This window comes from Mesocricetus auratus, unplaced genomic scaffold, assembly GCF_017639785.1.
Source record: "Mesocricetus auratus isolate SY011 unplaced genomic scaffold, BCM_Maur_2.0 Super-Scaffold_100018, whole genome shotgun sequence".
In the NCBI taxonomy this organism is placed as follows: Eukaryota; Metazoa; Chordata; class Mammalia; order Rodentia; family Cricetidae; genus Mesocricetus; species Mesocricetus auratus.
In genome coordinates, this window is record NW_024429199.1 from 23,013,762 (window position 1) to 23,038,051 (window position 24,290).

The following is a 24,290-nucleotide window of genomic DNA, read 5'->3' on the forward strand; positions in this document are numbered from 1 at the left end:
GCTAGCCATGGCAAAAGGCTTTACAATGGCCGGTGAAGATGATCTATCCTGGCACTGGCTCCTCCTCCCCTCTAATACCTCAAGTGAGCTGCCATCTCAGCAGCCCTCTGTATGTCTTTCCCCAGTCGAAACATCCTCAGATAACTGCAAGGTGCATTCTGCTAATTGCTTCGAATGATGAGTTCAAATAGCTCAACCATTAAGTCCTGCAAACCTACCTGGTCCCTAGGTAATCTCCTCATCATACAGTCCCCCTCCAGCATACAGTATGTTTTTGTTATTGTCACTGTTCAAACTACTTAACCTTTCCTTTTAACTCACATCTTTACCTTATGCCTTTTCCCACTAAACATTCACTCTACAGATGTAAACATCTGTTTTACTCACTAACAGGCCTTTAGCATCCAGAATGTCTAGCACACAATAGACACTTCATACATAGGGACAAGTTATACAGACACAGACATTACACTCTGATCTAAATACATAGTGTTATACGAACCAGTGTCATGAGATCCAACATAAAACTCCCATAACTCAATGAACTTGAGCATGTGACTTAAGCATTCCAAAACTAAGTTTACTCATCTTATAGACTTGACGGTAAAATTGGACAACGTTTTTAAGACACAAGATGCTTAAAATGAGGCACAGACTATGCAATTTAAAGTGCCTTAAATTTCTGGGCTAAGGCTGAGGAGAAGGCGTGGTAGGTAAAGCGTTTGCTTTGCAAGCATGAGACCCTGAATTAAAAACCTTAGAATACACGTAGAGCATGCACAGTCACATGTGTCTATATTCTCAGTGCTCCCTTGGTAAGATGGAAGGCTGAGACAGGACATCCCCCAGAAGCTCACTGGCCAGCTAACCTGGTTTCTACAACACAGCAAAAACACCCTCTCCCAAGTGAGGTCCTGAGGTTGTCCTTTGACCTCTACACTATGGGACATATGTCTGTATCTACATACTTAAATATAAACACACATGCACACACACACACCATACACATATCATACACAAACACACACACACACAATGAAAGACTAAAAAATAAATAATATACTAGATTAAGACAGTGGTTGTACATGCTATAATCTCAGCACTCTGGAAGCAGATGGTTTACAAATTCAAAACCAACAGATGCCACACAGAAAGATTCACTCTCAAACCAACCAACCAACCAACCAACAAGACAAACAAACACAAAAGGAGCTTAGATACCTTCCCAAAAGACAATATAACTAAAATCACCTATTTCCTGACCAGCCCACTTGTAACCCATGCCCAGCAGCAAGGCAATACTCTAAGTTTTCCCAGTGAGCAGACCTCAGTGGGCATTATTAAATGCAAGGGCTTCTACATTCCCAGTAGAGCCATGGTTCATGGCTACAAGCAGATCTTGGTTATGTCTTTGACTTCACAGGGGATGAAGGCAAACCCATCCTATAGAAGTAAATTGTCACAACCCACATCACTAACTCATTACTGCAGCAGCCATGGTCTCTTCAATGATAATGATAACTATACCATAGAAGAAGGAATAAGAGTAATAAATACAACAATGCAGAATGCTGTGCATGTCCTATATGGGTTCTTCCAAAGTAACCAACAGTATCAACTACTTTAAGAAAACCCGGTTATTAAACATGTAAAAGGCAATTACTCTATAATGAAAAAGTTTATTCAGGAAAGAACAAACAAGCAAACAGTTTTATAAAGAAATCAAAGAGACAAGGACAAGAACTGTCAAAATTTCCAGGAAACAAGTACTAGTGAAAATTAAAGCAAGCCAAGCAAATACACATGAGGCCATTGCACAACTAACCACAAATTGTAATTTCATAAAAGGGAAGCAACATTGTAATATAGTCAATCACTAGAAATAGATTGTATTCATGGTGAATAAAGCTAATGATAACTGCAATTGTTTAAATAAATGTAGCATGATATGGGCAATATTGCACTTTATCCATGTAGATCTCCGAGTCCGGTTGAAGAAAGGAAGGAGGGATTGTATGAGCAAGGGAGGTTAATACCATGACAGGGGACAGAGACAGCCAACCTGAGCTAGTGGAGCTCACAGATTCTGGACAGTTAGGGAGCCTGCATAGGATTAAGGTAGGCCCTCTGCAGATGGGTGACAGTTGTGTAGCTTGGTCTGCCCCTGGCACATGAGCTGGCCTTTTGGAACCTATTCCCCATGCTGGGATGCCTCACCCAGCCTTGACGCAGAAGCTTGACCCTACCTCGACTTGATGTGCCATGCTTGGTTGACTCCCTCAGGAGGCCTGCCCCTTTCTGCATGGATGGGGGAGGGTGGACAGGAGGTGGAAGGAGGGAACCAGCAGAGAGGAGGGAGGGTAAACTGTGGCTAGTACGTAAAACACATAAAATTTTAGTACAAAGAAAAAAACTTTCCATATAAACACTGATGTCTGAGACATTAAAACCTTTCTCTCAAACACTAACATTTTAATGGGGGAACACAGGGACAAAAGACACTATAAAACAGAGCAGGCTGATGAGGACTTTACTAGAGAAAAGTCAAATAAGACATCATAAGGATGTACCGAGACAACCTGAATGGCCCAAAGGGGTCATCTGAGAAGAAAGCAAGTACAGAGGCTCTGAGGTGACGAAGGGCCAGCCCAAGAAGCTGTAGGAAGATCCAGAGGTAGATGATGAGTGGGGGTAGGGCAGATTAGGATGTGAGCAGTATTACACTTAATTACAGAGCCAAGAAAGTCCTAGATGAATTTTAAACGGGGGGGGGGGGGGGAGCATGGGTTGATCTATAGTTTTTTAAGTCTGCCTTGTTTACTCTGTAAGGAAGGAAGCAGAGAGAACAATTTGGAGGCTGCTATCATTTGAAGTAGTGTAAGAACAATGTGGACCTAGCTGATGACAGTAGAAATGGAAATAAATGGTCAAGATGAAATACACAACCAGTGGGCTGTGCACTTAGACTGGATCCCACCAGGGAAGTCTCCCAAATCAGCGTGTGTACGATAGGTACCAAAGGGAAGAGAGTTCATGCTCAGGGCACCAGTCCATAGATGATTCACACACAGGGAAGTGAGAAAGTTCCAGGAAATACCTTACAGCCACGAACTAAGAATTTAGTACAGAAGCCAAGTAAGTGTGTATTCATGCTTCACAGGGAGCAGTCGCGCTCGACCTGTAGGACAAGTCACTAGAGAATAAAAAAGGTGTCTTTCCCTTTAAGATTTCCATGGATAAAAAATAATCTCTGTACTGTGTCAACAATTGAAGCATGACAAAATTATGACAACACCAAAGTTGTTGTTATGCAAGGGGGTAGAGATAATACCAACCACATATGTTCAGAGGCTGTGGGAAGAGAAATTGTTACATTAGACTGCACAGGAGGAAGGGGCGAGGTTTCAACTCCTTTTTCTCCACTAACCACCTTCTTTTTCTTCCAGAAGACCCCTGGAGAAAATCACTTCCCATTTCCAAGTAAATCTGCTCACTTCTTGGGACTGGAGTGCTTTTTACAGGAAAGGCTTACTCCGACTCCAAAGAGAAAAGTCAAGACACTGGCTTCTCTTTTGTACAGTCATGTATTAAGGGGAAAAAACTAGCGTCTCTTCACTAAACCGGAACGTATTTCCTCCCAGACCAACAAAATGACCTACAGTTTAAAAAATATTTTTGTTAATTCTTGGAGAATGTCAGACAGTGTATTTGAACTAGACTCACTCCTAACTCCTCCCCCCATTCTTCCAGATCCACTCCCACTTAAAAAACTACACTTTTATAGAGACATCGTACCTCATTTGAAAGTCCTAAGAACTTTATGGAGTCATGTTCTAAGCAGAGATTCTTCTCAATAAACAAGAACAGTAGGTGTGAAGTAAGAACAGTTAACGAACAGCACAGGGACACTGTGCTTCTTTTAAAATTCTAATTAAGATTATGTAAGGAAATAGTTGAGTCTATAGGAGACATATGATTAAAACATGAAACAAATGACTAGACATAAAGCATTTATCTACATTTAATGTTATCTACATTTAATATTTATAGCAGAGGCTCAAGTTTTTACTTGAGCTTCCCAAAGAGCTTCTGAAAACAAATCTACACAGGAAAGCACATGTGATCTTATTACCCACGCTTTAGCAGAAACTTCTGCATTCACATTCTGATGGGAAGGTTGTTCTCATTTTTTTTCTTTTGAGAGTTGTTTACTTCCTATTTTATGTGTGTGAGTGTTTTGCTTCCATGTATGTTTGTGTATTGTGTGCATGCAGTACCCACGAGGGTCAGAAGAGGGTGTTACATCCCCTGAAACTGGAGTTACAGATGTTTGGGAGTCACCATGTGTGTGCTGGGGACTGACCCCCAGTGCTCTGCAAGAGCAGCAAGTATTCTTAACTGCTGAGCCATCTCTCCAGCCCCCAGCGGGAAGATTTTGTTACCAGTGGCTTTGATTAGCTTGTTTTTGGAAAGTTTTTAGCCACCTAAGATTATCTTTGAAAACCAAAAATACTCAAGTGCCAGAGTTCTATTTTCTATTGATAAATTTTATTCTCTGACAATTTCACACATGTATATAATACATTCTGGTAACTCCCTCTTCAGCCTCTCATTGCTCTTCTGTTTTTGCCAGCCATACGTCTTTATAGATCTCTTTCCCATACCCATTACTTTTGGTTTTGTCCCACAGAATGTAAGTAGGGCTACCTGTGTGACATTGGGTATGGAACTATCCACTAATGGCATAGACTTAACTACAACAACTATGTATGGACTTTTTTCCTCAAACACTGTTTTATAGTTATTCTAGATTCCATTTATCAAGTTCTTTCAGTTCTTAAATTAATCCTGGCGTGATTAACCCTAAAACCATCTACGCCTATAACCCCTACCTTTAACTACCATAAAATACTACATAATCCTAGTGGTACTCTAGCCCAGCAGTTCTCAACCTGTGGATTGTAACTCCTTTGGGACCACATATCAGATATCCTACATATCAGATACTTACATTACAATTCATAGAAAAATTACAGTTATGAAGTAGCAATGAAATAATTTTATGGTAGGAGGTCACCTCAACAGGAGGAACCCTAACGGTCACAGCATTAGAAGACTAAGAACAGCTACTGTAGCCGCTCTTATGAATGCTGCTTCCATTCTGGGATCTTGTAAACATGCATGGCAGATCTCAAGATAAACGGCCTCTTGGCAGAAAAGCACAACCCTGCACAAGTAAGAAGAGTTCTGAGGAGTCCCCCAGACACTGGTTGTGATGCTTTATAAATTAGAAAAAGACCATAATCCACCCATAAAACCCAAGAAAACCACACTCTAGGAAAGAAAGAGCTTGTGCAAGCGCCTATGCTGTCTCTCATCTCAGGAAAGGTACAGACACCCACATGGCTTGACACACACATTCAGACACACACGGCTTGACACATACATTCAGACACACACATGGCTTGACACACACATTCAGACACCCACATGGCTTGGCACACACATTCAGACACCCACATGGCTTGACACACACATTCAGACACCCACATGGCTTGACACACACGGCTTGACACACACGGCTTGACACACACATTCAGACACCCACATGGCTTGACACACACATTCAGACACACACATGGCTTGACACACACATTCAGACACCCACATGGCTTGACACACACATTCAGACACCCACATGGCTTGACACACACATTCAGACACCCACATGGCTTGACACACACATTCAGACACACACATGGCTTGACACACACATTCAGACACACACATGGCTTGACACACACATTCAGACACACACATGGCTTGACACACACATTCAGACACACACACGGCTTGACACATACATTCAGACACACACATGGCTTGACACACACATTCAGACACCCACATGGCTTGACACACACATTCAGACACACACATGGCTTGCTGGCTTACGGGATGTTCTGACCTCTGAGTTTCCTAACAGCTACTTTCTCAAAAATCCCGATTTAAATTAGAGAGATGCAAATTAAGCCACAGCGAGATAAGAACCTTGCTGAAATGAATAAAACTTTAGGCTGTTGACAGTTGGAACAGGATTGGAACTATGTGAACTCTGACACACCTGCTGGTGGAACAAGCACTTCAGGAAGCTTTTTGTTGTTTCCAACACCTATCATGCACAAATCCTAACCTACCAACCCAGTAACAGAAGCAACGTTGCTTATAACAGTTAAGGGCAGAAACAAAAAACAACAGCAAAACGCAAAGACTTATGTTTGCAGATAGTAGAAAGGGTATGCTGTGGTATAAATATTAGAATAAGGAATGCTACAAATGACATATAGACAAATAGATGCATCTCACAGACTCAAGAAAGAGTGAAGCCCAACACACACACACACACACACACACACACACACACACACACACAAATTAACTCTACCTGAAGATGAACCTGAAGAATCCGGTAAATTAATCAATCAGTGATGCTGAAAACTTGAGGTCTTGCTTGTCCTTGATGGACAGGGAGGAAGGGTAAGCATGCAAAGGACGTTGGGGGCTACCTGATCTTCATGATACGGTGGTGGATAGTGATGACTGCACACCCGTCAGTCATCTACACCACTTAATAATAAATGGATGCCAACTTTTTAAAGAAAAAGATGTTCTGCTGAAGATTTCAATACAGTTCTTCTGTTCGTCCAAAATACAAGTTCTCTTTTGTGTTCTAAAGACATTTTTTTTCCTATGAGGTCTTTGAGGAAGCATGAATGGCCCATGTAAAAACACCATTCTCTGGCCAGTCCTCAAAGGCTTGCTGACCTCATATGTCACAGACAGAAGTTGTCTCAAGGAAAATACTGAGGACAAGAGAAGGTAATGAGTGAATATCCCAATTCCAGACATTCTAATGAAAATGCTACTTTTGAACATCAGCTCAAGCTTTTCTGAGTCACACGCTGAGTTTCTAGACCTAGGAGACTCGTTTGCACAGTGACTCTAGCCTGCTGGGAACAGCTCTCAGAAACCTTGAGCTAGGCAAGAGTAGATGCCATATCAAGGCTGGGACAGAAAGCACTGCCTATGGCATACAGGCACAGAAGGGAAGGCTGGCGGCACACATGTCTTACCAACAGCCTACACCAAGGCATAAAAATATCTGCTACATCATTTTAATGTTCCATATTAGAGTTCATATAGAAATCCATAAAGTTCTAGCACGTTCCATCTATTCAGCTTGTCACTGAAAGGTCAGATTGTTTCAAAGTAAGCAAACATCTGCAATATGTAGCTTATACCTGTTAATATATGCATACACAATGTCTAAATACTTTGTTTAGTATAAATTATATCACTGCCATAGTATAAATGTTTCCTAATGAAGCAGATTCATAACAGTAAAGATCCCCTTCAAAAAAGTGATTGAATAGCAAAAACCATTTAAGTTTAAAATGCTTTGTTTTGGGGCTAAGGATTCTGGAGGCACAGCTGAGTGGTAGAACACTTGCTTCACATGTATAAGGCCTTCAATTCAACACCCACTACTTCAAAAACAAAATCTATCCTGTGCTTTGTAAAACAGAATTCCCAGAATACTGTTAAGAGAAAAAAAATACATTCTTGCTGTTATTCTTGGGTTTCCCTAATAATAAAAAAATTGATTGTTTTATTTTTGGCATAAAATAAGCTACAAGACTCAATATTTGTGTAAGTCTTTATTTATTTGATCAAGACTAGCAGGAACATAAACTTTTCCCACGGCAGTCCCAGGAAGCCTCGGGTTCTGTTTGAGCAGATGCCCACCCTCTAGCAACATTACTCACAATACCTTCCCTGGACTCATTTATAAAACCAGGCAATCTGGAAGGACACAAGTTAAAAGATGCAAATGTTGTCAAAGGAAGAAGCGACCTACGGTGCAGAGAACACCTCATCCCACCAAGTCTGTCTGTATTAATAGCACTGTCAGGCTGGGGGAAAGAGAACTGAAATTTCACACTTCTGCCTTTCACTTCCGTGTGTGTCTGCACAGCTCTTACAGAACGGCCGGCGAGACGTGGACCACTCACGGAGTTTCACTCTGAACTCCCTTTCTTTCAGACACCGAACTTCAGAATAGGAAAACGTGCACAGCGGTGCTGGTCACTAACACCGTGAACGAGGCTCAGGTTTGCATTCAACCAAGGAAATCAGTCCTTCTCGGCCTCCCCGGCTCACTACCTCAGTTCACACCATACAAGCCCTCCCTTTCCTCTCTTTCCTTACATGATGCTTTTACTTCCTGTTTCACTGAAAGGCAAAGGGACTCAGAAGAGGATTATACTTCCGCCAGTATCACCCCTGGCTTCACCTTGCAGAGGGGTTGAAAGGCAAACCACTCTGTCCAGCAGTGGTTCCCAACCTGCCTGAGGCTGCGACCCCTTAATACAGTTCTTCATGTGGGGTGACCCCAACCATAAAAATGTTTTCATTGCTATTTCATAACTGTGATTTTGCTACTGTTATGAATCATAATGTAAATATCTGTGTTTTCCAATGGTCTTGGGAGACCCCTGTGGCGTTATCTTGCTTGTACACATAAAGTTTGTCTGAAGATCAGAGGATGGAGCTTGCCATAGAGGACTGGAGGTCTGCACAGACAGACAGGAAGTGACATAGCTGGGGGAAAGAGGATAGAAGCGGGAACAGAAACTTTGACTTGCTTGTTCTTCTCGCTCAGCATTTTCCTCTGTGTATGACTCCAGGTTTGATTATTGAGACCAATTAAGAACTCCATTTACAGACCCCAGTGAAAGGGTCATTTGATCCCCCAAAGGGTCGTGACCCAAAGGTTGAGAATTCCTGCTCTAGAGTTACATTCCCAGTCCCCTCTGGCCTTGAAAGTCATTTCTTTTACAATTACACTCTAAAGTTCTAGAGTTCTCCTTTTCAAGTAGAAAAATACAACTGCTGCTCTGACTATAATATACTTCCAAGGCAGAGTCAGTCAGTTGCTTACAAGATGGTGATTCATCCTTTCTTTCTCAAACAGAACAATCCCAAGATCAAACACACTCCTGGCAGATAGGCATGGGTGAGCAGAAGTCTGGGATATTTTTTTAAATGAACATAGCTCTTTTTTACCCCACACTGGGAATACAGACATGAGATTACTATTCAGCGCCATTTGCCCAATGTAATTCTCTACTTCTCCGCCTACCCCGCCCCAGAACCTCAGCAGCATTAAACATAGATGAAGCCTCAACATTCTTTTTTTAAAAATCTTGTTTTGATTTCTAGTAAGCTATCTCATATTTATTTTGTCCTTGGTTCTCTGGTCCCTCAAATTCTTCATGCTGCTTTCTTCCTGACTTCCACAGTTCTTAACACCCCATTCTTTTACTCTGAATCCTTTTGGACTTAATTCAGATCCAAGGTTTTAAATATCACTTGTGCTGTGATCCCATATTCTAAATTCCAAATTGTGACAGGGTTCCCAGTTTCTAAATTCATGTATCTCAACTGTCTGATATCTCCATATGGAGGTCCAAAAGACATTTCAAAGTTTACTTGGCCATGGGTGAAGTGATCCAGTGGCAGCAAACTTCCCCAGGACTGTAGTAAAAATAAAAACAATCTACTAGAAGGAAGCATAATCCTCCCCAACTCATCCTGGATGGCAGTCTTTCTCATCTCATCCTACACTCTATGCAAAAAGTATGACTCCTCTGCTTGCCTCCCGGCCTGCCCACACGCACCTCCAAGTCCTCCTGGCTCTGTGTCTAAACACACTCTTTCTTCATGGCTCACCATGCAGCCCGACACATGACAAAAATCTCTCAGTAGACCTCTACAAAGACCAAAATATGCCCTGGTGTTCTCCTCACATCTGTGCTCTAAGTAACAACCCCAGTGGTCCTTTCTAAGTGCAGATCTCCTTGTCTCTACTCCTCATGAGCTTTGAGTGATTTCACTGCCTTGTGCTCTCTGCAGAGCAAAGTCCTAGGCAACTCACCCAGCCTCCTCTGATTTGCCTCCAGCAGCAACTCTAGCCTCAAATCCTGTGCTTTGGACATGGAAGTTTGTTCTTTCTCCCTATGTTGTGAGCAACTCAAGCTCTTAACTGCTTTGAGATGTTCGTTACTGATAATCTTCATGCAGCTTACTCCTGTATCTCTCTCTGTCAGGCCTTCCTCTTACATCCAGGGTGCATCTAAGCAACAAAGCACCCCAGCTGCCTGCTATCCCATCGTTTTCACTATATTTCCCTCATGGGAGACTGTGTTGCTTATTAACTTTTATAACACATGTTGCTTCTGACTCCACTATACACTATGAAGACAGGACCTTATATTTGTTTACAGCCACAGTCACATGATCTGAAACAGTGTCTAATGTGCAACAGATACTTAAAGAACTACTGTAGAGAGTACCACACAGAGTATCACAATAGAAAGTCACTTAGTCTGAGACATCACTTGAATATATAAATTTCTGAATAAGGGCTTATCTGGCCACTCTTTCTAGTCTCTTGGTAACAACAGTCACTCTTGAGAGACAAAGCCATCCTTTAGCAATTTGGATTATTCCAAAGCCCTTCCTCCTTCTCAGCTTGGGGTCTAATTCCCAGTAGCTGTGAAATTGTGTAGCTGCCCCGGTATACAGTATATGGGGCTTCGGTTTCATGCTTGACAGACAGTATCTTCCATATCTGAAGAGAACGGTTAAATCTTTTCTTGATTTAATGATCTCAGTCTTCATTTAAAAATTATCTTAATTATTTGAATTGAATCTAGGGCCATGCACATGCTAACTAAAAGCCCTATCACTGAACTGTATCCATAGACCTCTTTTTACTCTTTTACTTTGAGACAGGGATCTCACTAAGTTGCACAGGCTGGACTTGAACTTCCTCTGTAGCCCAGGCAAGCCTTGAGCTTGCAATGTTCTTGCCTCAGACTCCTGAGTATCTGGAATTATGGGCCTGGACCATGAGGTTCAGTTTGACCCCGTCTTAAGAGTTGGGAACAGTTGGGGGAAGCCTTCTGCACGATCCAAGAGTGCTAGGGATTATAATTAGGTTGCATATTTAGCTGTCATCCACACTGTAGTAGTCAAACCTGGGGCAGATTATCGTGTGTCATCTGGCTGGAACAACTTTCTCAGCAGCACAGCCTGATTTAAACTAGCCCTTTCCTCCTTCCAGTCCAAGCGTCCACCGTGTCCAGTTCAGGTACCTCCTATACTGTCTGTGCTTGCCACTTCTCTAATCTCAGAGTGGTAAAGTCACTCTTCAGCCTCTTGAATTCCTGGCACCATTTAATGATATGAGCCAAGAGGACCTATTCTATTTTGGCATCCTTTCTTGCAAAAGGTCTGGATTTTCCATATGAGTAAACTGAACTGTCAACCTCCTTAACCTTCACGTAGATGATTACATTCACCTGAAGCCAATCAGTGTTTTGTACAAGCAGCAAGGAAGCCATGGAGTGATCAGAGAAATCTGAAACCAGAAGAGCACGAAGCTGGGATAGTCTTGATGATAGTCTTAACTGCCTGTCATGAATAGCCTGACGTGCAATGCTACTCCTTCCTGGCTCCCCTGACAACAGCCAAAGAAAACACAAATTACTCCAAGTCAAAGTAGACATCAGTAGCTTCTAGAATCATCTAGATTGTAACTTTATTCCCTTGACCTCCAAAGTACATGGGCATCTCATTTAAATCACTTGTGTAGAACAGTAGTATCGAGGGGTAAGTGATTAAGTTAAAAAAAAAAAAGGTAGGCTCATTTGAAAACATTCTGCATTTTAGTAGTGTGTTCGAATGTTGACAAGGTTGAAGAATAAAAGTATATTAACATGAAGTCAAGGAGTTCTGGTGTCATATGTGGTGATGTACACCTTTAATCCCAGCACTCTAGAGGCAAAAACAGGTGAATCTCTGTGAGTTCCAGGCCAGCCTGGTCTGCACAGCAAGTTCTGAGTCAGATACATATAGTGAGAACCTGTCTCAGAAAGAAAAAGAAAAAAAAAAGAGTTCTGGCAATGCCCCAAAGCACTGAGAGAATGATGCCTAGAATGGTCTGAAGAGTATGATTAGCTGTAATTCAGGAACTAGGTTGAAAATCAAAGCCTGTATGCCTATGCATATGCACACACGTACAGGTGCCAATGGGTAAATTGGGTCTGTTTCCGCTGACTTGCTGTCTCTGTAGCAAGGGAAGTTCACCATCTACACCATCTTGCATAATTTCTCTCTCCACAGATTAATATCCCTTCCTGCCACAGTTTGAATGTCATGTTAAGGCTTGATCCCCGAAGCAGTGGTGTTGGGAGGGCCGGCTGAGAGGTGATTAATACATTTCTCGGTCTCTCTGAGCTAGGTTGGTCCTCACAACACGAGTGTGGCTACCTCACCTCACTCTCCCGCTTCTCTTCCTGCCATGTGACATCTTGTGTCGACAGGTCCTCACCAGGAGTCAAGAAGATGCTGGTGCTGTGTTCTTTGTCCTCCCAAACTGTCGCTAAATAACAGATTCCTTTATAACCTGTCCATCTTGTGTATTTTGTTACAGCAACACAGAAAGGAACTAAAGTGCATGCTTATTTCTTTCCTGCCTCTTTTCATGTTATACCACATATTTGCAGGTGTGAAATTAGCCTAAGCCCTATCTGCTCAGATTTTACTCTTATTAAGTATAAATTTTTTGACCTGTTACTAGTACTCATTAGAGCTTAGCCTATGAGACTAAACCAACAGATCTCAACTTCAAGAACCAGGTGGTCTCAGAGTAAATACAAGCATGGACCTGCAAATCTTTATTCTGTTAGTGAAACAATACAGCCTGGGCCTGCGCTGGCACTCTGCTCTTGTACTAAATTATGCCCAGACTTACTCTAAAGAGCTCTAGTCTCTTCAAACGCGTCCTTAGAAGGATGCACCTTTCTCCCTCCTCCCTGAATTGCTGGAGTTTTATCATGTTTACTCTCAAGCTCAATTAAGAATTGGAAACAGCAGTGAAGTCTATTTGAAATGGAACTCACAGCATTGTGTGATCTTTTGGATGTTAGAAGAGATGCGCTGTGCCAGCTGGGCAGGATCCCCACCAATCCCTGGAGTGTAAGACATGGCCGGTTGCCTGACTGGCTGATTTCATCAGATGCAAGTGGGCTGTGTGGTTTTCTAGGAGTCACCTAAAAAATATAAAAGTTGCACAATTATATTTTTGAAATCATTTCTGTACATTTACCAAATTACCTACCTGGGAGACAAGAGGGTTGGAAAAGGAAAATTACTAAAAGTTTTCTAAAAAGCATTTATCAAGCATAAACATGTAAGTTGTATACTTTTGTATGATTAATATGGAGAACAAAGGCTTAGAAATGAAGACCAATGGGAGGGATCTAGAACATGTGGAAAAGATAAATGATATGTATCCAAGGAAGGGGAAGCTGGTGGCTAGCCCTGGACCAAATGATTCATGGCTCATATCAGTGGAAGGCAACCCAGAAAGGGAAAGAGAGGAATGACCTAACAGTTACTATATATCCGTGAAATGAAAATAGTTCACACAGCTGTCCAGCTTAACTTCAAAACCTCCCCTTTTTTGGCCATTTTTTAAAATTTCATTTTACATTCCAACCACAGTTCAACCTCCTACTCCCCTTACCTCCCCTCATCCCCTCTCACCTCCCCCCTGCAGCCCACTTCCAGTCCACTCCTCCTCACAGGTAAGGACTCCCATGAGGAGTCAACATAGGCTGACACAACAGGCTGGGGAAGAGCCAGGCCCCTCTCCCAGGCAATAAGGCTGAGCACGGCATCCCACCACAGGGAGTAGGCTCCAAAAGCTAGCTCACGTACCAGGATTATATCGTGGTCCTACTGCCACTGGGCATGGGATCCCACCCTATGGGATGGGCTCCAAGTTAGCTCATGTATCAGTTTTGTACCATGGTCCTATTGCCAGGGGTCCCTCTGACAGTCCAAGCCTCAGAACTGTCTCCCACATACAGTGGACCTAGTTAGGTCACCTCGAGTCTCCACAGTTATAGGGCTAGAGTTCATGAGTTTCCACAAGCTTGGTTCAGCTGACTCTGTAGATTTCTCCATCATGATCCTGACCTCCCTTCCTTATCTATTCCCTCCTCCCTCTCTTTGACTGGATTCCCAGAGCTCAGCCTAGTTCTTGATTGTGGATCTCTGCATCTGGTTCCATCAATTACTAGATGAAGGCTCTATGATGACAGGGTAGTCATCAATCTGATTACAGGGGTAAGCCAATTTGGGCATTTTCTCCACTACTCCTAGGTGTCTTAGCTGGGGTCCTCCTTGTGGATTCTTGGGAATTACCCTAGGACCAGGCTTCTCCCTAAGCCCACAGTGACTCTCTCTGTTAAGATATCCCTTTCATTGCTCTTCTGCTGCATCTCTCCTGAGCTCAGCCATCTTATACCCTCCTGTTACAAGCATCCACCCCCAGTTTACCCTGTAGATCCCATCTGATTTCCCTTCCCAGGGCGATCAATGTGTTCTATGAAGCTGTGGATTGTAGTCTGGTTATCCTTTGCTTTACATCTAATATCTACTTATGAGTGAGTACATATTGTGTTTGTCTTTCTGAGTCTACAACCTCCCCCTTTAAAGTCCTCCATAACTGTTCTTTGGCACAAACTATGTCTTATAACGATTAAGTAACTGGTCCAAAGTAACAAAACCACCCATTGATGAAGGTGAGATTTAAGCCTAGGGTTCAGGTTCCAAAGTTACCCGTGTTGGCTAACATGGAGAATAATTATCTCAGAAGTATGAGTCTTGGTTTCCAGGTTTACTTTGACCATAATCCTACAAAAACCACTATGATTTCCAACAGATGAGAATACAAGGTCACTAAAACTGGTTATGCTCAAGTTTCTTAGGTTTTGTACATGGTTGTTACAGTGTATTACTTAGGGAATAAATTTTTAAAAAAGAACCCTGTATGTATGTTCTACACTGATATAACTAAGTAATGTTTTTGATGCCCGGTGGGTTGAATCCACAAGCAAGGAGCATGATCGTAGGGAAGGCACACAGGGATAGTGCTGGAGGGACGTGTCACAGCTGAGTTGGCTGTGTGCATTGTGGAATGTGCCTGGTCATCAGACAGTCTTGAGAGCTTTGGTATATTTTCCACTCTCCTTCCTTGCTCCACACAAACCAGGTCATAAACAGAGACTCAAAACCAATTTCATTAAAAGCAAATTCAAACCTTAAACAACAGCTGACCCACAACAACAGGGTAGCAGGAAGACATTCCCTTCCAGGACTACTCCATGTGGAGAGCTGGGAACCAGGCTGAGTAAGACCAGACCTGAAAAGGTAGGTGTGATGTTACACTTTAGTCACAGCACTGAAGTCGTTAAATCGTGAGGACCTAGAGTTCAAGATCAGCTTAGGCCTGGTAATTACTCTAACGCCATTTTAATTATTCTATGAACCAATTAAACCGATTAGATCTCTCTTTTCATATCTTTAGATTTTTTAACATTTCTATGTATGTGTGTGTGTGTGTGTGTGTGTGTGTGTGTGTGTGTGTGTGCTACTGTGTGTGGAGATCAAAGGACAACTTTCAAGAGTTGGTTGTCTCCTCCCTCCCTGTGAGTCCTGGGGATCAAACTCAAGTCATCAGGCTTGGCAGCAGGTGCCCTTACCTGCTGAGCCAGGTTGCTAGCCCCATCCTTTAAAAAGTAAGATATAATCCATACACCATTCAATCCAGCCATTTAAATCCTATAATCCAGTGGTTTTTAATGTTAACAGAGCCGAGTGGCAATCACCATGTAACTTTTAAAATGCACATTATTTCTGAGAAGCAAGTCCCTACCCATCATTTTTCATTTCCTGTCTGTCCTCAACTTTCTCAGCCATAAAAACCAGTAATCTGCTTGCATGCTTTTCTATTCCAGGTGTTTCACAAAAGCAGAATCATACAATATGTGTTCTTTTGAGTGATTTGTGTCTCTTCCTTGTGATTTCAAGGACCATCTTGCTGTAGCATCTCTCAGAGTACCTCAATCCTTTTAATTGACAAATAATATTGTAATACATGGACAAAGGCTATTTTCTCTTGGTTTAGTGGCATCTTTCTCTGTCAGCCAGGCTTACAAAACACCTGTGGTTTACAGCTACCATCAACACACTGCGAATGACTCCTTTAGCCATGGGCAAAAGTAAGTCTCACATCCATATCTACAAGTCACACCCTTAGCACACTCTCTCCCCAGTGTCTATTTGTCTTTAAAGTTACTAGAACTCGCTAACTGCCTGTTAAGCTGCCAGTATAACCAGCAACCAGAAATATCTACCTTGGGCAAGACAATTAGAGCCTGGGCCTCCTGCCAGAATCAAAATAAGATGCACATCCAGGCACAAAGTGCTTTTCCACTGTACACAGAGGACAGATCCCATTTGGTCCTGCACCTGCAGGGCCCTCATTAGAGACACACAGCCACACACTCCCCTGAAGGCTAATTTCTCCCCCCGCCTAAAGAGACTAATATCAGAGTCCTGCTAATTCATGCAAAGGATTTTGGCTGCCCCTTAACTCTCAAAATCCACGTACATATATACTAGTCCAAACCTCAGGGTTTTCTTTTTAATTTACAAAAAGTTAAATCAGCCGGGCGTTGGTGGCGCACGCCTTTAATCCCAGCACTCGGGAGGCAGAGGCAGGAGGATCTCTGTGAGTTCGAGGCCAGCCTGGTCTACAAAGTGAGTTCCAGGACAGCCTCCAAAGCTACAGAGAAACCCTGTCTCAAAAAACCAAAAAAAAAAAAAAAAAAAAAAAAAAAAAGTTAAATCAGTCAGTCAATCAGTCACAATCACAGCCTGTTGCTCTCATCCTTGGACTCAAGCAAGCTAATTGGAGAATGCCCCTGCTGGTGACACAAGTGGGCTCCATCCATTCTACGAGCTATGCTCTTCTCATGTTCAGAATTTGTCAGAGGAAGGGTATGGAGGTGGCCACCTCAGTGCAACCTTGAGTGATGAAGGAACAGCGGTCTGAGAAAGGGATGGATATTTTCTACACGTGGTGCTTCTTACAATCATCTCCTCGAAAGCCTACGTAGTCGGTATGATTATCATTGTAGTTTCTCACAAAGACACTGCGGCATCACTGTAAACAAATAACGTGTTTATGATAAGCGAAAGACCGTAATCCTGAACATAAATCTGGGAGCTCACATTTTCTCAAACACTAGACTAAGTCCTGCTGCTTTCTGTATAACTTAGGACAGGTGGACCAATTCAACTACACGGCCAAACTCGCCACCTTTCTGGGGGCCCACAGGTAGTTTTGCTATCCTCACTCCTTCAACAAAGAGCACAAGTGGATGGAGGCAATACCACCAAGCAGCACACTCCCTTTCTGTACCGTTCAGCTAGTGAATGATGACATTCATAAGACAAGAGTTGGCCCTTCTAATAAAATACAATGCTATCTTTGCGTAAGAAAAATAACATACAAATACATAGTTATCGATAAATGACTTAAAAGTTTATGACTTTTACAAGTAAGCTAATTAATTCTATGTCCATAAAATGTTTGTGCTCTATAACCATCCCCAGTACCTAGCTTGAACTGCAAGACACTAAAGTATTCTTGTTGCAAACCCATTTGGAATTCCTAGTGTCCTTGCGCAAAATAATTCTATAACTCATCACCTGCGCCTGCGCTGCCTGGAGAGTAGCTACTATTGACATGGACTATTACAGTAAATTAAGTAAAATGGAAGCCACCCAAGCCACCTTTCGAGTGCTCAGAAATTGTATGTGGCCAGCGGCCAGCAGCTTGGACAGCTCACATGTCCATTTCTATCACCACAGAAAGTTCTACTGGACAGTGTTCAACTCAACATCTTAGTAATTATCTTTTTATGAAGATATATAAACACTCTAAGGTGAAAGAGGAGAAGGGCGATCAAAGTGCAACGCCCACAATGAGAGCCGTCTTACGACTGTGTCTAAAGAACAAAAGAGAAATGAGCAGAGACATTTTTGCCACAGAATGTTGAATGTAAAGTACTGCCCTGGAGATACTGCTGTACGTACTGTTGAATCCTTAAGACTTCCACTAAGCATAAACTGGTTTAAAATCCAGCCTGCTTGAAACAAACGGTCAGTTTCACTTTCATAATCATGCATACATACCATCGTAACAAACTGGGCTTCCTTCTCCCTTGTCTCCCAGGGTTTTAATTGTGTGTGTAGTGTGAGGTGAAATGTAAATTGTGGACCTGTTCCATTCTCTAGTACTTGGCTACAAAATAGGTCAGGAATCAATGTTTGTAGTGGGAATGAACAAGTGCACCAATTTCCTAAGAACACATACCCAGCCTGAGAGTAAATATTAACATTCCTAAAACACTACATGTCAGGTTTATTGCTGCCTTGACTTTTCTGGGTGCCATTTTCCTGTCTCGAGAAGGCCCGCCCCAAGGTGCTCACGTGACCACTAGCTCCTTTTCTCAGGAAGCTGTTATCACATGCTAGAAACTCCAGAGGTGAAATGAGAAGTCACAACTACTGCTCTCTGTCAATGTACCTTCTGCTTCAAACCATTCCTAGTACTTAAAAGACCCAAAGACACACAATGTTTACTTTCAGCGCCTAACAAAAACAAGAGAGGGATCAATCATAGGACATCATCATTGGAAGTGAGGACACTCCATCTTCCATCACAGTTTCCGTTCCACAAACTACCACAGTGCACTTCAGCCCAGCTCCTTCATCAATTAAACTATTATGCTACACTATTTGGATTTAGCTTAGTTCACCAAGAATTTCCCACCATGGTTTTACACATTAGTCTTTCAAGTTACACTGAACCACTGCAAAATCCATGCAGACTTAACTGTAGGTGTCCATCTAATAATAATTGTAGATACAGCAATGATAGTTTGTAATGCTGAGGACTGAGCCAGGACCTCGTGCGCACAAAGCAAGCAATCCACCATTGAACTACATATACCTCAACGAAATCATTAATAATTTTCAACCAGCAGCACTTGGATGAACTTGGGCTAAGAATCAAAATTAGTAATGACTGCTATTCGGGAAGAATATAAGAAGTAAACTACCTGAAGGAAAAATGACTTAGACGAGTTAATATGGTGTCACATTAACTTCCCCAGACACTGGGAAACTGCAGTCTAATTCTTAACTAGTTACAAGTCTGGAGTGAACTTCGGAAGCAGCAAGCCAAAGGCTTTCACATCACAAGACACAATTTAACAGTTTTTATCAGTCTCTGCCCAGTGCAGCTCGGAGTACACCTAAAAGAAATGCCCACATCCAACAGGACCAAACTGAAGTGTTTCACGGTTAGTTTTTTTTTTTTTCCTGATTGTGGATCACCTATAAATGATAATTATTGCCAGAATACAAGATCTGAAGCGACCAAAAAAATGAGATATGTATATAAAATCCAAGTATATTATCAGAAGGGAAAAATTAGCATTTGACTAGAAGGCTATTTCCTCCCTCTCCACCCTTACCCAAGCTTTTGTTGTTGTTGTTGTTGTTATTGTTCTGAATTTAACCTAGAAAACACAGATGCGAATTCTTGAAATACTTTTGTTAAGGGTCTTTGGGGTAAATCAATTAAAGTCATGCACAATTTAGGTCAAAGAAAGTTAGCTTGTGGAAGTCACGGCCAGCAGCACAGCAAACTCAAGGGGCCGCAGAAATAACCGATGGCCAGGTGATCAGGGCCCAGTGCTTTTGCTTTTCTGTTCTGGAAGGGAAGTTGACAGAGAATGCGGAGCTGGCCTTGGGATCGGCCTCCAAAGCGGACAGGCAGCCCGTGTTCCCCGCCGCGCGCCCGGGAGTGCAAGCGCGTCGCGTCCCCGAGTCCGCGGCGGGGCGTGGGAGCCCCAGAGGCGCCGGCCCCGCGCCCCAGGGAAGCCCGACTCTGCGCGCACCCAAAAGCAGCCACCGCGAACTGCGCTTCTGGGGCGCCCCTCCCGAACCCTCCGGTTCTGCAACCTCCTCTTACCCTAACCTCATCGGCTTCCTTCTCCTTCTCCTCCAGCCACTGTCACCCTGGGGCCCACAGACCACCGCGGCTAGCTTCAGCTGATGGGCGGTGGTGCAAGCCTGCCCACTGCGCATGCTCAGGGGACAGCCCAGGGAAGAAGGAGGCGGGGTTCGCTTCTCTCCCTTTGGCCAATAACCGCTAAAGCTTGAAGGGACTAGCAAAATTGCTAGGGAGCCTTGCCTGGAAGCCTGACACTTTGATGGTGAAGGCCTGCGTGCAAGGGAAGAGGTAGGGATAGAGGAGAGCTGTCTTCTTCATTCGGTAGCGCCATCCTCCCTGGACTCAGGCCTCATCAACTCCTGTCCGTCCTGTTTCCCAGTTCTCAACTCTGCAGTTGACTTTATTAGCAACCCCATTTTAAAATGTCACCGGAAAAAAAAAAACTGTTAAAGGAATTCTAGCTGAATCCACGAAAGAATAAATGAAGAATCACCTCTGGGTGCTCATTTGGTAAAGATGTTTTCTTAGTTCGCAATCATCCAAAATAAAGGATGCAGTTTTCCCAGGCTTTAAGTGCACGGAATGATTCAACAGTGAGAAGCATCGGCGGCTGGGGTGAAAGAAATTCTTTGTCAAATTAATTAGAATATAGATTGCCTTAATCTTTGCCTATAATTGAGACGGTGTTATTTTCTGAAAAGAGCATGAAAACACGTGATACCAAAGTGCAGAAGAATTTAAGTGGGGGGTAGGGGTGAAGGGAATCCAGAATACTGTGAACCAGAACCACACAGTCTTACACACGCAGGCATACGAAGATGATAAAGCCCTTCCTCTACCAAGTAGGATCCACACAGTGGAGTGATTCCCTGGTCAGAGGACTTACACCCATTTAAAGCGATGGGATTCAGATAGAGCTACTGTGAACTTTCAAGTTCTGCTTGTTCTGCTTTATTTTGTCGGGTACTGGAGATAGAACCAAGGACCTTGCACATGGGAAACAAGGGCCTTAACTGTGTTCTGTATCCCCAGGCTTTTGTTTTTGAAACAGGGTCTTCATAGGTTGCCCAAACTAACCTTGGTCTCACTCTATAGCACAGTCAGGCCTTGAACTTGCAATCTTGCCTTGTCCTTCTGAGTAGCCGGAAGTACAGCCCTGTGTCATTTGCTAGGTTGTTTGAGGTTTTGCTTTGAGATGCTACAGATCAAACCCAAAGCCTCACATTTTGGGAAGATGATCCACCACTGAGCTATACCCATAGTCCCCACTGTGAACTGTTAGAAATATCAGCCCGATACAGTGGTATTATATGTTTTTCCATGATACTGAGCATATTTCAGTTTCTGTTTGAAGCCTCTCCTTTTTTCAAAATTGTTATAATTTTAAAAATCATTCTCTGGCAAGGAAACAACCTCTGTAATAAAAAGACATGCTAACTATTAAAGCCACAGAGATCCTTTCAGACAACCTGGTTCTGTTTCCTCATTACACAGATTAAGGAACCTGAAACATGAAACACTTCCAAGTCACACAAATAATTCAGAGTAGCACAGGCTTGAGTCCTAATCCTGCCTCTGGAGTCCTTCCTACCTACCTCCTGACTCATTCAACAAATGTCTGCAGGGAGTCTACCTGCACCAACTATCAAGTCTTTCATGGAGTATGGCATTTTCCTATGGAGGTAGTGGTGACCTTCACATGACGCCATAAGCTGTTCTGTTGTGGAGATCTGTACAGAGCACAGTGGCAGCCCAAAGATGGGTGACCTTATTTTAGAGTCAGCAATGATTTTTGAAGTGGAAACAGGAGTAGGATTTTTGTGGGGACACCAGACCTTGAGCAGAGACCCACTTCCCCTTCAGCCTGGGAGTAGGCAGCTGTAAGACAATGTTTACTAAAAACATGTTTACTAAGAACAATACAATGCCCGGGGCAATAAGGTCCTGGAAAAGGCCTGCCCACGAAACCGCCCTGCCCTCGACCTTGTCCAAAGACTAACCGCCTCTTCTGACCCGCCCAGATCAGTTTTTGGTGTCAGAGCAGAACCAGCCAGGGTGGAGGAGAGAGCAGAAGCTTCTCTGGAAGGAGCCTTTCTTAGGAAGTTTTCTTGAACCTTTTTGGGGCCTGCTTAAAGTTTTCTTTACATGGTTGAACGAGTCTCTGTGTTGTCAATCCCTGACACCCTCCACACGTTCTCGGATACAGGCTGTGCAGCAGATGCGACAGATTTTTGAAAGTTATATAAAAATTCCACTGGAAGACAAGATGGAACAGGGCATTCTGGCAAAAGAAGGTATGTGCAAATGTGTATAATGTATGTAAATGTTTACTTTATTTGGAGAAAGCATGATTCATGGATCCAAAAGAAGAGACACTAGAAATGCAATTTTGGTTCTTAAAACAAAAGCCTCTGTCTTGTGTTAAGTGACTGAGAGTTGAGCTACTATAAGATTTTTATTAAAAGGTACAAAGTGCTCTTAATTTCATGCCCCAAAAGAAACAATGGGAGAAGTTAGGAAAATTAAAGGGAAATATGACAGAGAAGAAAGGCACTTAGGAGATATTTGTAGTAACTACATGCCTAAGTAAAGAATTTCATCAGTGTTGGAGATATTGAAGGCCTATATGATAGAGAAGGAGAAGGCTAATGTGACAAATATTTAGTAATACTTGCACATCAACTGGCTATGGAGAATGAAAGAGAAGTTTAGTGAAATGGAGCCAATATCTTAGTGCCTATTTTTGTATACCCTTCTGAGTTATTTTCACTAGAAATTTGGAGATGGGGGATGACCTACTGTATATATGTTTCTCTTATTGGTAGATGAATAAAACACTGTTGGCCAATAAGGCAGGAAGATAGGCAGGACTAGGAGAATTCTGGGAAAGGTAGGCAGAAGCATTTGCCATATAGCCGCCAAAAGACTAACAGGTCCAGGAATTCTCTGGTAAGCCAAGACCACATGGAAATACTTAGATTAATAGAAATGGGTTAATAATTAAGGCAGAGCCAATAAGAAGCCTTAAATAGGAGCATCACTGTGTTTATTTGGGGCTCAAGGACAAGAAACTTACCCGTGGGCTGGGTAAAGGGGAGGACACAGGACCCTAGAGAAGTCCTGGGGCTCAGAAACCCCGTTAGGTTTCCCTGCTAGTCAATGGCTATACTGGGACCAAAGCTGATGGTTACAAATCAAACTTTGGGCTTGTTCCAGTTGTCATTTCAAAAACTATGCTATTTAATTGGATTCCTTCCTGGTCATTTTAATTCAAAGAGAAAAAATAAGTGTAATACTCTATTAAACTTAGAGGCCCAAAGAATAAATGATTTCTGAAGGAGTTCCTGATAATTGTGGTACTACGTTTTATTATTTAGCACCTATTAAGTGAGATCCAGACAGATATTGTAAGCCCAGTGAGGTCCAGTACTACTCGGCTACTGATTAAACAAGCAACCATTTCACCTCCCACAAAGTGAATGCTTTTACACTTCTAGGAATCTGTCCTTATTTGTTACACTTGTTTCTATGAAGAGACACCACATCCAGGGCTACTTATGAAAGAAAAGCATTTAATTGGGAACTTGTTTACAGTTTCAGAGTGAGTTCATAACCTTCATGGCAGGGAACATGGAAGCAAATCCGCAGGCATGGCATTGCAGAAATAGCTGAGGTCCTATATCTGATTCGTAAGAACAAAGCAGAAAGAGAACTGGCAGGAATGGAGTGGGCTTTTGAAACCTCAAAGCCTACCTCCACTTATATAGCTCCTCCAACAAGGCCACACCTCCTAATCCTTCCCAAATAGTTCTACCAGCTGGGGGCATTCAAACTTCAAGCATAAGAACCTATGGGGTCATTCTCATTCAAACCATCACAGAGTCGGTTACCTATGGGAGAGAGAGAGGGGTGGGGGGAGGGGGGAGGGTGGAAGGGAGAGAGGGGGGGTGGAAGGGAGGGAGGGAGGGAGAGACAGATGCAATTTGGGTTTTTCAGAAGTAGTTATTGTTTTTTCGGTAGAGTTTGAGAGGCAATCAGAGCAAGCCATTGCATAACTGTCAGCATCCTTCTTTCCCTGTGCAAATCTGACCTGTTTAAACTTCCTTTGCAGGATAGGCAGCTACCCACTAGTCTTTTCAACTGCCTCTGAGTAGCATTCTTGTGGAAGGAAATAGATAAATAATAATTCGCTTTTGTTTACTAACCACCCAACTTAAAAAAAATAAGTTTTTAAATTATTGTGTGATTTGTGGAAAATCTAGAGAAATAGAAGATACAAAAAGAT

The 24,290-nt window shown here is 42.7% G+C and overlaps 1 protein-coding gene across 2 annotated transcripts in view; it reads right to left on the reverse strand.

Moving 5' to 3' along the window:
• Stx7 (syntaxin 7) overlaps positions 1-20,149 on the reverse strand; it is a 38,436-nt gene extending 18,287 nt beyond the window's left edge. Inside the window, exons 1-2 of one of the 2 annotated variants that reach the window (XM_040758302.1) lie at positions 20,030-20,149; positions 13,029-13,178 (exon numbers count right to left, since the gene is read on the reverse strand). In XM_040758302.1, coding sequence (XP_040614236.1) covers positions 13,029-13,113 — 85 coding nt within the window. In that variant the 5' untranslated portion in view covers positions 13,114-13,178; positions 20,030-20,149. Of the gene's footprint in view, positions 1-13,028; positions 13,179-20,023 lie in introns of both variants that reach the window. The other variant, XM_040758301.1, reaches the window with a different exon arrangement.
• Between the last annotated feature and the right edge of the window lie 4,141 nt (positions 20,150-24,290).